The 17,379-nt window shown below is 31.4% G+C and overlaps 1 protein-coding gene across 3 annotated transcripts in view; it reads right to left on the bottom strand.

Annotated features, from left to right (window-relative positions):
* Positions 1 to 17,379, bottom strand: part of CSMD3 (CUB and Sushi multiple domains 3) — a 1,111,380-nt gene that overhangs the window by 45,167 nt on the left and 1,048,834 nt on the right. For all 3 annotated transcript variants that reach the window (XM_069466068.1, XM_069466069.1, XM_069466070.1), the window contains 5 exons: positions 14,831 to 15,004; positions 13,830 to 14,015; positions 11,716 to 11,889; positions 10,201 to 10,383; positions 3,304 to 3,480 (listed from right to left, as the gene is read on the bottom strand). In XM_069466068.1, the coding sequence (XP_069322169.1) occupies positions 3,304 to 3,480; positions 10,201 to 10,383; positions 11,716 to 11,889; positions 13,830 to 14,015; positions 14,831 to 15,004 (894 nt within the window). The remainder of the gene's footprint in view (positions 1 to 3,303; positions 3,481 to 10,200; positions 10,384 to 11,715; positions 11,890 to 13,829; positions 14,016 to 14,830; positions 15,005 to 17,379) is intronic.

Here is a 17,379-nt window from a genome sequence, read left to right as displayed (position 1 = left end):
TTAAATGCTAGACTCAAGTCAGAGTATTGAAAATTGACATTTAGAGATAGAAATATGGGTTTGGGGCCCTCCTTACGGTGATCCTGAGTTGTGTATATCTCAGCCTGGACCTATCTGTTTGTCTTAGATTTAATCATATGTCTCAACTGAATGATGCGAGGCTCAGAGAAACAAGTCTTATCCTATGACCATTGACTGTATATCTCACACATGGGTTGACCCCATTCTATAGAGTGCTCAGGGGAAAGACTGATGCACTGTGCCCTAAGCAGTTCCATCCAGTGGTTGTCCATCTGAGAAAGAGCAGTCACCATTTGGTGTGCTCAGATTTATAATTTTAAAAGCAGATAGCTTACTAGGAACCTGTGGAATGCCTTGGTTGCTGCTGCTGCTGCCTATGTGTCTGCCATGAAAAAGATCCTGATTCTCAGAGGTATAGAGAAAGAACACCAGTGCCAACCCACGGCACAGCTATGGGCTCAATTCAAACCTGACTTAAGTCTGGAGTCCCTGAACCCAAAAAGTGACAATTGCCCTCAGGGAGACCCCCAACACTGAAAATACTGATTTGAATGTCTCTGGAGGAAGAAAGTTATAAATATGGACAAAGTAGAGACAACCACCTTTCCCCCTGAAGTGTATTCAGTAACTACCTCCTCCCTGCAAAAATACCCCTGGATACAAGGAAAAGAAATAAAAGCCGAAACAAAGACCCACAACTGAACTCAATTAGAAATACAAAATTTACTAAAATAATTTATTCAACAGAAAGATAAAGGGCACTGATCGACTTTCACATCTTCACAACATAGGTTTTATTTTTTTATTTTTGGAGGCAGAGTCTTGCTCTGTTGCCTTGGCTAGAGTGCCGTGGTGTTAGCCTAGCTCACAGCAACCTCAAACTCTTGGGCTCAAGCAATCCTCCTGCCTCAGCCTCCTGAGTAGCTGGGACTACAGGCATGCGCACCATGCTCGGCTAATTTTTCTCTATATATATATTTTTAGCTGTCCATATAATTTCTTTCTATTTTTAGTAGAGACGAGGTCTTGCTCTTGCTGAGGCTGATCTCTAACTCCCGACCTCAAGGGATCCTCCTGCCATGGCCTCCCAGAGTGCTAGGATTATAGGCAGAGCCATGGTGCCCAGCCTACAGCATAGGTTTTAAATTAACTTTAACACCTCCTGATATGCAGCACTTAAAAAATCTTCCTGGTCTTAATAGAGACTGGGGCTCAAACTACAATTATACCTGGAAATTCCACTGAATATACATAAGGTACATCCTGTACTTTAGGGGAGTTGTCAAACATAAAATAGAAGACACACATGTATATCTCACCTTAAATGCTGAACTATTGCCTTGCGTAAATTCCCCTTGGCCATAGTGCCCAATGCCCTAAAATATCTCATATGGACACTCTGAACCAATTGGTAACAAATTAAAATTAATTATTTGGCACTTACAATCAACTTGATAAAACAGAATCCCAGGGACCTTCCCTCCTAATTATAATAGTTAATACAGCCCAATATACATTAAAACAAGGTCTACGGTAATTAAGGACCATCACATAAAACCTACTGAAGGAAACAACCATTGTTCCTACTGTTTTCTCCTTTAATAGTTCAATTTTCTCACTGTTAAAACCTGATAAAAATGAATGGCATCAAAAAGTGGATTACCACACCCTAAAAGCCATGATAATCCTGATTAAGACTCCCATACTCAGTACTACTAAAATTGTTGGCTGTAATCAATAACTGCAAAATATTTTGCTATTAAAGATTTGGCTAATTTGTTCTATCCAATGCTTATTTCAGTAGCCTCCCAGTCATAGTTTGCTTTCAAGTCTGAAGAGACACAATGAACATGGGGTATCTCAATAGCCCTGTTATCACACACAAACTTTGCAGGCAAGATATTAACTATAAACAATTTTCTCCAGGAATGCAGGCATGCCATAACTTTCATGGTACCCTCCTCCTCTGAGATTTGTTTGAGCCATTCATTCAGGAGATACAAATACAAAGAAGATCAGAAAAAAAATGGGCAACAGGATGATGGATCATTGCTTCACACATAGTACAAAGCAGTACATTCTCAGTTAAATTTCTGAGAATTATTTGGCCAATCAAGGGCTGTTCCATGGCTGACACTATCGAGAGATAGCTACTAACCTCAGCACCACAACATTGAAAGAAACCCAGTGTTTTTTGGGGTCCTGGAAGCAACATATTCCTCATTTGTAAAAATTTTACTTAAGCCTATCGATGTTGTTATTCACAAATTAGCCCACTTTTAATGAGCACCTCCCTCCAGCAAAAGTATCTATACTCTGTCCAAATTACAATAAAAAAGACACTCCTAGTAATATCCTCAGAGTCTCCTTTGCTACTGAGGCTTAGCAACCCCTTCTCATGACTCCTAGAATCTCTGGCCACATTTTAAACAACTCTTTTTTTAAATTATGGTTTACTGTACATGCCAATGTAGTTCCTTTATTCTTTCAAAAAATAAATTTACTTTTTAGAGCAGTCTTAGGTTCAGAGCAAAATTAAATCAGAAAGTACAGAGAATTTCCATATACTCACTGCCTCCATGCAGGCAAACCTCCCCTACCATAAAGATCCCACACTTCAGTGGTAAGTTTGTTACAACTAATAAACCCACATTGACACATATAGTTCTTAATAAACATAAGCAACAATAATTTTACAATAAATGTATTATTGTTGGTTAAACAAATAGTATTTTATTCTACATATAGGCATTAAGTTATCCAATTTTAAGAATTTTAAATACATCTTTCAAAAATTCCCTCAAGTGGGAAGTTTTATTATAATGAAGAATCTCTAAAATGCCATATATATTTTTAACATATCCAAAGGGCAAATCAGTTATCAGGACTTTCTATGGTAGTGCAAGAACTCACAAAGAATCAGTACGTCTTTTAAAAAATCAATTTGGTTATTGATATGTATTAGATTGACAAAATAAATTTACATCCTTTGTATTTTTAATCTCGATTACAGGTGTTAAATCATCTTAAACTCTTTTAAATTACATTTAATAGTACTTATTTTCTGTGATCTCTCTTTCCTCTGACAGCTTGATAAGCCAACTGATTCTTAAAGTCACCAATGTAATCACTACTACAATCCTTTAATATGAAAGACAATACAAATATTTCAAAACCTTAGATAGTTTTATTAATTACCAGACACATACAGACACAAACATTTATATAGTCCCAAATACTTTCACAAAACTAATGATTTTTAAATATTAGGAAAAGACTTACTTGTGCAATTAGGCAAAGTTCCAGACCATGTTCCATTGGCTGTGCACTGTCTAACTGAAGGTCCAGAAAGAACATAGCCCTCCGTGCAGGAATAAATGACTGAACTAGAAAATGTTGTGCCATCAATTCGAAAGACTTTCCCATTGGCTGTTGTCCCTGGGTTACCACACTGTACAGCTATAAAGCAAAAATGTTTAGAGTATATATAAGAATAATGCAATTAGAAATCCTTTCACAAAAAACAACTAAATGATTCTTTCAAATCATCCAAAGAATCAATAAAAACCACTAAAATAAACAATGAATTGTTTAAGTAGTTGAAATTCAAAATAAATGAATTTATGTTGATTTTATTAGCTTAATTACTATATTAAAATCATATTACAGATACTTTTTAAGCCTTTTGTCAGTAGTTTCAGTAAAAACTTTACAAAATAAAGTAATTACTCAAAGAGTACTGTATTGCCTTCAGGTATCACAAAATGTTCCAGAGAAGGATTATAAAAATCTCTGGCTAAAAAGCATCTCATGTAGAATTGGAAGATATGTAACAATAATGAGATTCAATAGAGATTTATTATATTTATACTTCTAAAGGGACGGATATATAGTATATAATTTAAATATTATAAGCATTCATGAACATTATTATTTATATACCTGATTTACATTAAAATTTATTTCTAGACCAAGGAGTACAAAAACATAAAATGAGGAAAACAAAGTAACTAAATTCTAGTGATGGATTTTTATTCAGTTTTCAACATATCCTAAACAGGTATCACAAACACAAATGCCTTTTTATGATTAACTATTACATATCATGTTTAACTGACTGCCATTAATGGCATAAGTGGATTTTTCATATCTTAAAAGCAATCCTATATCAAATGAAATATCAAATTTTGTTGTAATATTGTTAGAGTGGGAGGCTAGGAGACAGGGTTGAGATCACATTCAGGGACTTGAAGATTGTGTGCAGATGTTAAAGTAAACAACCTTACACAAAAGGGGCTGATAATCACAAGCAAGAACCAGCTTCAGCTGGATTGTCAGCTATCTTGGTCACCTTACATGAACTTTGGCTAATTATAATATCATTTACATCATGATTTTAAAATTTCTCCACCTTTGAAATCACCAAGACAACCATATAAAGTATGGAAATGAGAGAAAACCCAATTCTAGGAATTACTACCCAAATTCTTAGTAAAAGCCAAACCCTTGCCCTTAAATATTCCTTCTCTCAATTAGTAAAATTACAAAAGATCTAAAACCACTTCTTCCCGGGCAGCTGCTCTCTTTTGAGACTGACTGCTCTCTGTTCTGGGAGTGTACTTTTCCTTTCAATAAAAAGCTGTGGCTTGCTTTGCTTACATGGGGAATTCTGAAATTCTTTTCCCCCATGATTACCAAGAACTTAGAAAAACCTCCACTTGAAGGCCAGTAACAATATGAGAAGGCATTTTAATACTTTATAGAATTTAATTCTATGTTTATGAATATTAAGTATGATTATAATTTCAGAAATTGCCACCTATATTCCTTGCTGCATCTTAAGTATTTCATTTTACCTGTCATTTATAGTGGTGCTGTATATGTATGTATATTCATATGTAGACAAGAAACCTACTTATTTTACATAGATACACAAAAATCAAACTCTAGATAATATTTTTCAGCAGACCCTATGATATGATATAGCAGACATTTTTGCTTTGTTGTCAAGCATAATTATTTTCATCTACATGCATTAGTGCCTGCCTAAAATAAAAATTTCATCATATTTATTTGTTATGTATCATAATCCATACCAATGACACAATCCAAGAAGGATTTTGGAAAGTGCCATCCTTGTTTTAAAATGTGCTAATAATTTGCATTTTGAAATAGGGAACCAGGCTCAGTCAGATTTCTGCACAATAAAAATCAAGAACTTCTTTAGTCAGAATGGTTTCAAGATGTGGCCAAGTCATATTATCAATCCTGTTCCCTTGTCTTCATTTTTAAAATTTTACATATATTTTAATCTGCCCTGATCTTGGCTCTTGTCTTAATTCCCCCACACCTAGTACACAAGTTTTTCTTATTCAGAATATTTTTATCTGAACCAAACAGAAGTAAAATTAACTTAAACTAAAAAATTAGGTGAATCATCTATCATGAGTGAAGCTTAAAGCTTGGCAGACACAACAAAGAGAAGTAGCATTTACTTCCCCTCTGTAATATTGACATTTGAGAGAAAAGAGATTTATTGTTTGCCTGTGAATACAACTGCATTTACATTTAATATTAGCTGACAAAGCCATCTCCTCTCTCACAAGTCACCTCACAGTAGTCAATTGACCTACTCTAATAAAAATGATAGCTATCATTCATTGATCACTTACTATAAGACAGCAAAACTTTTTTCAGTATTATTTAATCCTCACAATAATGCCATGAATTAGTATTAATAACACCACCATTTATTGGTAGAAACTGAGGCACAGAGAAATTAAATAACTTGCCCAATGTCACGAAACTAGTTAATGGTAGATTACTCATCTAGTACAAGTTCCTAGAGATGATTCTGATAGCATATAATAAATGCATTGGATCATATTCAGGCTAGTATGTAAGCTTAAACATAATACATGTTTGTTAACTGAGTATTTTTTGTGATGCATTATATGAAGCGTATTTTATATGTTTATTTTTGTTGCTAGAGATAATTCTTATTTTAAAATCACTATACGCTGCAAACTAGTGCAACCCCTATGGAAAGCACTATGGAGGTATCTTAAACAGATTCAAGTAGACCTGCCATTTGACCCAGCAATCCCATTACTGGGCATATACCCAAAGGAAAAAAGGTCATTCTGTAACAAAGGCACATGTACCCAAATGTTTATAGCAGCACAATTCACAATAGCAAAGATGTGGAAACAACCCAAATGCCCATCAATACATGATTGGATTAGTAAACTGTGGTATATGTATACCATGGAATATTATTCAGCTATAAGGAATGATGAAGATACGACATCTCTATGGTTCTCCTGGAGAGAGTTGGAACCCATTATATTAAGTGAAGTATCCCAAGAATGGAAAAACAAGCATCACATGTACTCACCAGAAAATTGGTTTCCTTGATCATCACCTAAATACAAATCTGGGAACGACACCAATTGGACATCAGACTGAGGTGGGGGGTGGGGGAGGGGATGGGGGTATGCCTACACAATGAGTGCATTGCGCACCGTTTGGGGAGTGGTAACACTTGAAGGTGCTGACTCGGGAAAGGGGGGGTGGGGAAAAAAATATGAAACTATTGTTTTTAACTTGCACTGTTCACTTAATAATTTATCATGAATATTTCCCATATTATTTCATATCATTGTACAAGAAATAATGTATACATTATGAGGACATACTGTATCTAACAAGATATACTGTTAGACTCTTTGATTCTGTAAAATTAAATTGAAAAAAAAATAAAATAAAATCACTATACTATTTTTTCTTTTTATCAAAGTAATAAATAGCCATTTCTAAAATGATAAAAAATAAATTAAAGTATAAGGAAGAAAGTAAAGATTGCTTTTAAATCCACTACTAAAAGGTAACACTAGATAAAATATTTATATATGCATGTGTATGAAATTAATGAAAATAATCATTTCAACATTTATTTCAGGCACTGTATTAGGCACAGAGTATACAATAGAGAAATGTTAAAAAATAGAACCAAAATTATGTCTTCCATTTTATAATTCTATTTTTCTTACTTAACATTACAATTAGGGCATATTTCTATCATAAAGATTAGTAACTGGATGGTTTTCCACTGTGGTTACATTCATAATTACCTAGCCAATCCCTTATTGATAAATACTAAGTTTGGTTTAGTTTTGTTTTTTCATCATTTTTGGTTATAATATACTCTAACTTATATACACAATTCTGTTCATTGGTCCTATTTTTTAATATAAATATCTAAAACTGGTATTTCTGAGTCATTTTTGAGTAGCATGACTATAGTTAACAATATGTATTGTACATTTCAAAATAGGTAGAAGTGAGGATTTGAAATGCTCTTAACTCATAGATGTGATAAATGCACAGGGTGATGAATATCCCCAGTGCCCTGACTTGATCATCGACATTCTATGCATGTAACAAAATGTCACATATATCTCATAAATATGTACAAGTATTGTGTTTCAATAAATATTATTTATAAATATTTACTATTTATAAATATTTTTAGATAGTTTGTGGTATATTTCCATAGACAAAACCATTATATTATAACAACATGTACTTGTATCAATAGTGTAAAACTTTGCTTGTTTTCACACAATCCTTGTAACACCATTTGCCATCATTTTTTAAAATTTTGTCAGTTTGTCAAGTATAATACATTCCTTAAATTTGTATTTACCTATTTATGAATTAAATGAAGTCATTTTAACACATTATTTGGTATTTTAATTTTTACATGTGCTTTATCCTTCACATTCTGGGAGACCTTTTATATTTTATTGTAAATTATTAAAGTAATATAACAATGTAAAATATTTAGAAGAAAGAATAAAAATACTAATAATTTCACAACTCTGTTATTATTTTGTGTACTTCCTTTCATGCTTTCTCTCAAATGAATATCATTTCCCATGGTTCTAATAAAGTACATAATTTTAAATCTGATTTTTAATTAAATTTTATGTGATGTACATTTTCTCATATTGTTTCATGGCCTATATTCTAATATTTCATTGACCCTACACTATTAAATTATGTAAATAGACAATTGCTTATATAATATTTTTATGTAATATTGTTTTAAAATATTGGTAGTTATAAATAATTAGAAATGAAAATGCATTTTCATGATTGTGTGTTCACTTTAATATTTTTATTTTCTTTAGAATAATTCCTTAGGAGTAATAAATTGAAGCTATAGATATATCCTATGAATATTTACTCATTTTTGTCAAATTGCTCTCAGAATAACAATAAAAATCACCTTGAAATGTTTTAAAGTTCTAATTTTACTGCATACACACAAGAATTTCTTATTACTATTTTAAAAATAGGTGAAAAATTATGCCTTGACATTTCATCATAATTTTCTGATTATGAGTTCTGTGGGATTTTTTCTATAGTTTACAAATCTTTTTGCTTTTCTGTAATTTCTATTCACTTCCTTTGCCCATTCATCTAATAAAATGTTTTCCTAAGTGATTTATATGAGCCTGATAGATAAGAAAAATATTAATTCTATTATGTTTGCTACAACTCATAGTTCTCTTTTTATCCTTAATATGAATGCTAACAAAACAATCAGCATCAGTCTGCATTTCATCTATAAAATATTCTGTAGGTCAGCTGGACAAAGGACTGACTTAGATGTCACCCAACCAATGTTGCATGGAACGATGCTGCATGTATAACAATCACTACGACATCATTAAAGAGACTTTGATTTTGGAAAATAAAGTTGAGAAATAAAGTGAACAGTTTAGTTTGCCTTACTGTATTTTTCTCAGTAACTATGTTCTCTAAGTCATTTCCCAGTATAAACTAAGTTGCAACTGTCTCTTAAGATTATTAAAATTGGTCCAGTTAAAAAAGGCAACTATCTCTCCCAGAATATGAATATTAACTTTAAACATAAAATGTTTCTATAATATAGTCAATCAAAAAACTCTCAGGAAGGTTCCATTGGGAATTAGTTCTATATATACAACCGATATCTTTAGTACAACATCAAGTAAGTTTTATAAATACTTCACAAATTTAGTTTTTGCAATAAAATCATCACAGAAAGAGCAATTTAAATCACAAGAGTAATTTTTCAGCAACATTTCATTTTCTAGCCAATCTTTTAAGATTTAATTATGAATCTTGACTCTCTGAGTCAGAACAAGTAACAATTTTACACACACGCCCCAAATTGTATGAATTATAGTAACTAGCAATTGTATTCTACAAACAAAAATCTAACTCATACTTAGGCATCTTTCTGTAGTTTTCCACTTCTCCACATCTGGAAGCTAAAACAGATGTTGGGGTAATGTTCACGTAAGAACAATCTATTTTTTCCCTGATATCTACAATATAGGTAAACTAGTTTCCCTTTATCCGTGGTTTCACTTTCCACAGTTTCTGTTACCTGCAATCAACCATGGTCTGAAAATAATAAATGGAAAATTTCAGAAATAAACAATTCGAAAGTTTTAAGTTCTGAGTAGCATAATGCAATCTTGCACCATCCTGCCCAGAACGTAAATCATCCCTTTGTCCCAGATGTCCACTCTGTATATGCTACCTGGGTTAACAGATAGATCACAAGAAGAATGAGTACAGTCAATAAGATATTTTGAGAGAGAGACCATATTCACATAACTTTCATTACCATATTTTGTTATAATTGTTCTATTTTATTATTAGTTATAATTGTTAATCTCTTACTGTGCCTAATTTATAAATTAAACTTTATCACAGGTATGTATGTATTAAAAAAACATAGTATATATAGGGTTCAATACTATCTGTGGTTTCAGGCATCCACTGGGGGTCTTGGAAACCCCCATGTATATGGGGACACTACTGTAAAAGGGAAAAAATAAATCTTTTTAACAATCTTTTTTACCTTTTCAATCTAAATGTTTTCTATGTTGTGAACATGTTTTTATATAAATGACCAATGAAAGTTTTTTTTTAATAATTATTACCAGTCATAGTTCTCTTATAGGGTGGTGTCAGTGTAACTGGAATACTACTGCTTTGATTTTGTATTTGTGGGCAGGGAGAACCGGTAAGAGTAATTTCCCTAGTAGTACCCAACTGAATTTGGAGACACATTAAATTCCAGCATTCTCAATATATTTAGTTTCTGCTTGAGATTACCTTTGCACTCTGGCTGCCTTCCAGTCCAACTGCCATTAGCTAAACATGTTCTTTCTTCTGAGCCATGAAGGATATAACCAGTATCACAAGCAAAACGTACAGTACTTTTAGTTCTGAAATCGCTTTCCTGTCTAGAACCATGACCGGGAGTTCCTGGATCTCCACATGTACCTATAGCATCACCTGCAATGCAATATAGTTCTAGTTAATTTATTTCAGTGAGCATTTATTGAGTTCATGATTTAACCCACAGTCAGGTAGGCATTATTATGGGCATGCTGTGTTTTAATATAAGTTGACTTAGTAAAATTGTAATTCATATTTCCTGACTCCATCATAAGAAGAAAAAGCATAAATGGAAAAGAAAATAGTTGCAGAGTATGGCATTATTTTCCATAATCAGTGATATTTGGAAACATTAAATAGGTTAAGGACATTTCATTAGGATTTCCAGAACCTAGTTAATAATCAAGCTAATAGAAAATTTATAACTATGCACTCAAATGATAATGAACTTATAAAATTAAAATTAAAAAACCAAATTCAGTAATTTGCACTCTTCCTTCTCTGAATTTCCTATTCCTGATAATCTTGTTGTTGTTGTTAAAGTAGAACTGTGGTGTGCTAGGACATGTAAATATTACAATATAGTTCTTTCTATAGCCTAAAATTTCTCTCTCTAATTCTCTCTACCAGTGACAATTGACAAAAGATGAATGAACTATGTATTTCTCATGCATGAAACCATAAAAATAAATTATAAACAACCAAAACTTACAAATTTTGACTTAAGTTCCTAATAAAGATTTTATTGATGACTAGGTATTCATCTTTTGATTTTATTGTTAAAGACTTACTCAATTTTTACTCAGTGTCTTTATTACTTCTTAAATAATTCTAATCAAAGTTGCCATAATATTAATATATATTGAGAAAGAGAGAGAGAGAGAAGTTTAAAATATAAGCATTTAAATTGCTCTCTTTTTACATGCTTTTTGACATGTCCTTTTTCTTTGGAAGCCTTCTTTAGATCTCATTTTCATGTGATGTAATATTAATAACCATACAAAATTTTAAGATCAGTATTTCACTTTTAAATATCTGTGTACAATTTTTTTTTCTGCAATTCAGTAGCAGTTTCCTAATACATTGGGGGATGTGTATGTGTTTGTTTATATGAATAATCACCTAAGAATTAATTTTCTATGAGTTACTCTAAGAAAAGATTTTAATTTTCATGAAAAATACATTCTTTACATTAGATACAATGCAGTTCAAAACATCTATCTGTAATTTGTCATCTGCAAGATAAATGTTATTTTACACTTTAAATTTTATTATCTGAGAAATATTTTAATAATGTGTAAACAATGTTTCAGCTTTTCTCATGAGATTTTAAAAAGAGAAATGTGTTATTTTATATTATTATATTATTTTGTGTCTAGGTTCCTAATAATATTATTATTAATAATAATGCAATTTCCAACACACATTGTCCAATTTTTCAAGTGGTACCTGAACAGTGAGGTTGTGATCCACTCCAATGACCATTTAATTGGCAAGTCCGTGATGACTGGCCTAGAAGGGAACGCTTTCCTGTGCAGGAATAGTGAACAGTAGACCCAAAAGTATACTTCTCGCCAGACAGGACTGCATTAGGAGGAATGCCAGGGTGTCCACAGTCAATCACTACAATACATAATTATTGAATATAAAATTTTTTTATATCTCCTATCGAAAAACCTGCACCAACTTGTTCATAAAATAAATCAGCAGCAAATTTTCTGCTCAAACATCTAAAACCCCAGAAATTAAATATCTATCTACATGAAAGCTGGCTTTTTAAAAATAAAATGGAATTTGCAGTTACAGAAGCTATTCTGTTAATCTACTCCTTCTGAGGGTGAGTTCAATGGGAGCATTGTAAACTAAATAAGTATAACAATGATTGAGTGATTGTGACAAATCTGTATGTGTGTGGGTGGTTCATGTGTCCATATGCACATGTGTATGGGTGTGAAATGTGTATATGTCTGGACAAAGATGTCTAAGTTAGGAAGAGGAGTAATGTGGATTGACTAAATAAGGACTGAGAATGCCATGTGGATTCAAAGTGAAGCCATACAGAAAGGAAAAAGGAAGAATTTAAGGGTACAAGAGATGGAATGGAGATGGCTCTGTGATTCACAATCTAATTTATAGCTTAGAATCATTCCATTCCAAGCCATTAATGAGTAAATTATGCTGTACAAACAAAATACTCAGTGCCTTGTCAACCAAAACACTGCCAGGCATAGCAGAATCAGTTGTCAACACCCTATAGAACATTCGTTATGGGCTAGAGGTAGCTTGGGAATTTAATGTGTGTCCCCTGTCAGTTATACACAAAAAAAATGTTGAGTGCCAAATATCTCTAGAGTATCAAACAGCACACGAGGAGACAAACTTAATAACTTAGCACACTACCAGAGAGTGCTGCAGGAAATGAAAAGGCAAAAAAACAGGGGAGCTAAGAACATTTGAAGAATTTCAGGTTTACATATCCTATAAAAAGAGTTTTAATTTTAATGTTGTAGCTACACAAGACCAAGTAAGTGAATTATTCAAACAATTACACCAGTCTACAAAAAGATGTCAAATTAACTTTAATCAGCAGGCCAATTTACCAAATTACATACATATAAATTGAAATTTTATAGACAAAGCAAAAACTTTTGCTTCTTCATTAGTACATGAGTGTTGTCATGAAATTTTCATTAAAGACTACCCCATGAACATAAAAGAAATTCCTCTAAATGAAACACGATCATAAAATAATTTTATAACTTAGCAACTTAGTATAACCAAAAATTACTTGCCAAAAATTAATGATTTTGTGACATACTACTTTTTCAGTCTACAAAGTTCTTCTCTTCCCTAACATGTCCAAGATTCACCAACTTTTTGAGATCTGGTTCAATTGGAGACCTATCAATTGACTGAATTCCTAGAATTCATGTTCATTTCTGTCTTCACAAAATTTTGATTTATTTTTGTTAATTATTTTTCTCACTATACATGTTGATTATAAGCATTTCATTATAATTTATTTTATGTATATTCTACAACTCCTAACACAACATAAAACAAAATGCACTCATTAAATATTCACTGACTTGAAAGATTATGCACGATTATTACATATATATGTCTGTTTATGATAAATATTTAAGATTAATATGTTTTAAGTAACATGTTTATTTAAAGCCCCATGTATTCTGAATACATTATGACTTTAAAATTAATTTTGCCTTAAATGAAATCTGAAATGTTAGCACAAAATAAAAATGTAGTTGCCTCTATGGGATAAATATATCTTTGAGTATGAAAGATGGTTGCTTTTCATATTCTATCTGCTCTATCAAAGTTCAAAATCTAAGAATAATAGAGAAATATTTACATACTAATATTAAGAAAAATGGCATTTGGGCATTGAATTGACAGAATATAGGTTAAGAATAGTTTCAAAACAAACAATAAAATTAATATGCTTCCCTCTGAAATATATCTTTAGGTACTTTATAAAGTCAATATATATCCATATTGCTCACATGGATTTTCTCAAGGAATAATTCACATTATCTACTTACTGATACATTCTGGTAAAGGTTTGTCCCATTGTCCATTTGGCTGGCATATCAAAACTGAAGATCCAAATAAAAAATATCCAGGATTGCAGTCATAGAATACTACAGTGCCATAGGTAAAATTTCCATGTTCTATTTTACTTTCTCTTTTAGAATTGGCTGGAATTCCAGGATCAGTACAGTTCACCACTAAACAAGTGACAAATTTTGAAAGGTATATTCAGAATAATGTATATACACACACCATTTACATGTATTTCTATTAGAAATTTAGAAACTTATTTTCAAAGGGAAATTTAATTAAATAAACCAAAGATTCTAGGAATAACATTAATCCATGAACTATACAGATAATGAAATTTGTATGGTTGAAAATATAAAAAAAGGAAAAATTTTGGCAATTTTTGGAACAACAGCAACTCTGTGAGTATTATGCCGAGCACAGATTTAAGGAATGATACTTTTTAAGCTATCGTTGAGCCATGAGAAAAAAAAAAAAAGCGTGGAAATATGATAATTTGGTTGAATTTTATCAGACAATATGAAGTATGTCATACTTCTTTGCAAAATGGGAAAATACCAAAGAATTCTCTTTACTCTGTTTCTATAGAGGAAATAATAAATAAAGCCTCAATGCAGGTATCATGGTAATCTAGGCCCCAAACATAGTTTTTACAAAAATATGAATACATAAATGCCAATGGTCAGTTTCATTAATTATGAAGGAAACTGCACAATGACTTTTTATATGCAGCCACAAAATAGGTACAGATGATAAAGCTAAGCAGAAATAAAATCTGCCATTTTTAACTTTTAAAAGTGTAAGTTAAAAATTCAAGAAAAAGAAAAGCATTGTTCATGAGATGACATCAATATTAAAGCTTTTTTGTTTTATTAGGTGAAAGCTTTCTATTATTCTGTATAAGCTGTTTCAAATGTGTTATCTATGTTTACATGCACACATTATTACCATGACTAAAATTGGAAGACAGTTAGACTTTTACCTTTGCATACAGGTGGAGGATGGCTCCACTGTCTGTTGGCCTGGCATTGTGCCTTTGTTGGCCCTTGCATAAGATAGCCAATATTGCAAGAAAATGTCACCACATCATTAAAGTTGAATCCATTTCCACTTGTTCTTCCATAAATTGGACTCCCAGGGTGACCACAGCTAACAGCTAATATCATGGGGGGTGGGGGAAGGGCAGCACAAAACAAGAATATTTAGTTATCAGTTATCACATAGCAATTATATTTAACCATTTCAAAAAGTAGACAGAATAACACTTTTATGTAAATATATTTTAAGTACTTTTACTAATGAAAAGGAACAAAGCAGAATGTCAATATAGTCTTAATAATCTAATAGAAATAATAAATAGAGAGGTAATTAAAGTTGTGATAATTTTATGCAAGTGCTGCAGAGATGTTTATAGTTTCATGGTAACTATTTTATTCTTTCTCTCTACATTTTTTTAGGGAAGAATATTGAAATTCAAAGAAATCTGGGGAATAATAGACATTCGTGTCAGTAGTTAATAGCAAGAAAGAACAAAACTGAACCAGTTTTCTTTTTCTAGTTAAGTTTAAAAATTAAAAATACTTAAAGGCAGGTTTCTTTGCATTTAATTTTGAAATAGTTCTTTCAATATTACTTATATAATCAATTTTTATGGATAATAGATTGATAAGCAAAAGTGTGCTTGAAAAGTAAACTAAGTTGACTATATAATGTGGGAAATAGAAAATAATGCACAATGCTGTGTTAGAGTTGTCATTAATATTTTGAGATACCAACACTAAAATTCTCCAATCAATCTTCTGGTTTATTTCTTTCACCATTGACATTTGATAATTTAACACAATTTTTCTTGAAAATAATGTTTTCAACTAGATGAAATATTTAGATATTTTTAATGTTATGGTCCTACTATAAATTTTATGTATGCTGGCTTTCCTTAAATACTCTGTATTTCTACGAACTGTTTTATTGCATTATCATACTCTCTTAATCAGAGCAACTTCAGTACTAGTGCCTCATAATTGGGCACAAGGAAAGACCATAGTCATTTTTAGTACTTTTGAAATGACCCAAGAGCAATTATTTTTCAGTGTATTGTTAATGTCAACCTACTCATTTGGAAATTTAATTTCATCTTATTCTTGTTTAAAATTATCAATAAAGAAACCAGTTTTACCCCTAGGGCCAATTCTAATTTATAGTCTCAATTATTCAACAAGAAAAAACAGTGGTATTAGTTGGCTGTGCTTGAATACAAATGAAAGAGAAAAAATCTAGAAGAGTCTCTACCAGGATATTACTGTCTTTAAATCATCTGTGTGTGTGTGTATGTTTGTGTATATGTGTGTGTGTATGCATTGCATGTGAGTGTCTATGTGTCTTAGAAAAGTAACTTTCATTGTTAACTATATGTTCCATTATCCTATTATCAATGCACAAAACTATTTTCCATGACCTGGAATTCCTTTAAATTTCTGATTGGATAAAAATTTGAAAATGATGGAATTTATAAATATGGATATACAATTTATTTAGTCACAGATTAAATATTTTGTGTGAATTCATAGTAAAAGTCCCATGTATTATTTCTCTGAAGCCTTCAAAATCTCTATCCTGTGATCCTTTGCTGTCATAATTATAGCATATTTACAGTACTTATTCTCATTTAGTAAGAAGAATTTTAATATAAATGTCATTATCTGGAGATGGAAATTATTAGGGAAATAATAGAAGAAATTTATGTATAATTGACCTTAAGGTCCAAAATGGGATAGATTGTGATATGAAATATTGAATGCTTCTGGGAATTCAGTAGAGTAAGAGAATAAAATAGAATTACCATTATTCAGCTCTATTCTTATTTTTGTAATATAGCAGTTATAATAACTGCACAATGGCAAAATTCATATCACACATATAGGAAAAGATCCATTAAAATCACAAAGCACAGGGAATATATTTAAGGAATTATAATAAAAAGATATTATTTAAATATCCATTTTATTCTTCATATGTGAATTCATATCTAAATTAACCTAAAAGATCACATGGATATTTGTTGAACTGGTGAGATCTTTTATTAGAACTCTAAAAATACTTATAGTTATACAGTTTTGCATAAATTTAAAAATAGTGGAAATAGTGATTTAAAATAGACTTTTAAACAATTTTTAAATTTTTCTATCACTTATGACAAACTATAGCTATATTAACAATGTATGTGTAATCTTGATACATTTACGAATACAATGAATTTTGAAGCTAAAAGAGGCCATAATGTTAAAGACTTTCAACCATTCACTTTCTACAAAAGGGAATCAAGTTTTGGAAAGATTAAATGGTGCATTAGCTCACATATTTAGCAGTGGAACAGAAATGAGAGCAAAAGTTCCTCATGTCATATCTCATGATTATTTTTACCCACTATGCTTCACCAGGATATGATTTTGATGTAGTAGCTCTAGGATCACAATTGTTAGAAAAATTTTATCCAAAATATTTTCCACTATAAAATGCTTTGTGGTATCACAT

The sequence above is a fragment of the Eulemur rufifrons genome, chromosome 3 (assembly GCF_041146395.1).
Source record: "Eulemur rufifrons isolate Redbay chromosome 3, OSU_ERuf_1, whole genome shotgun sequence".
Lineage (NCBI taxonomy): Eukaryota > Metazoa > Chordata > Mammalia > Primates > Lemuridae > Eulemur > Eulemur rufifrons.
This window is presented reverse-complemented; position numbering and strand designations above follow the sequence as displayed.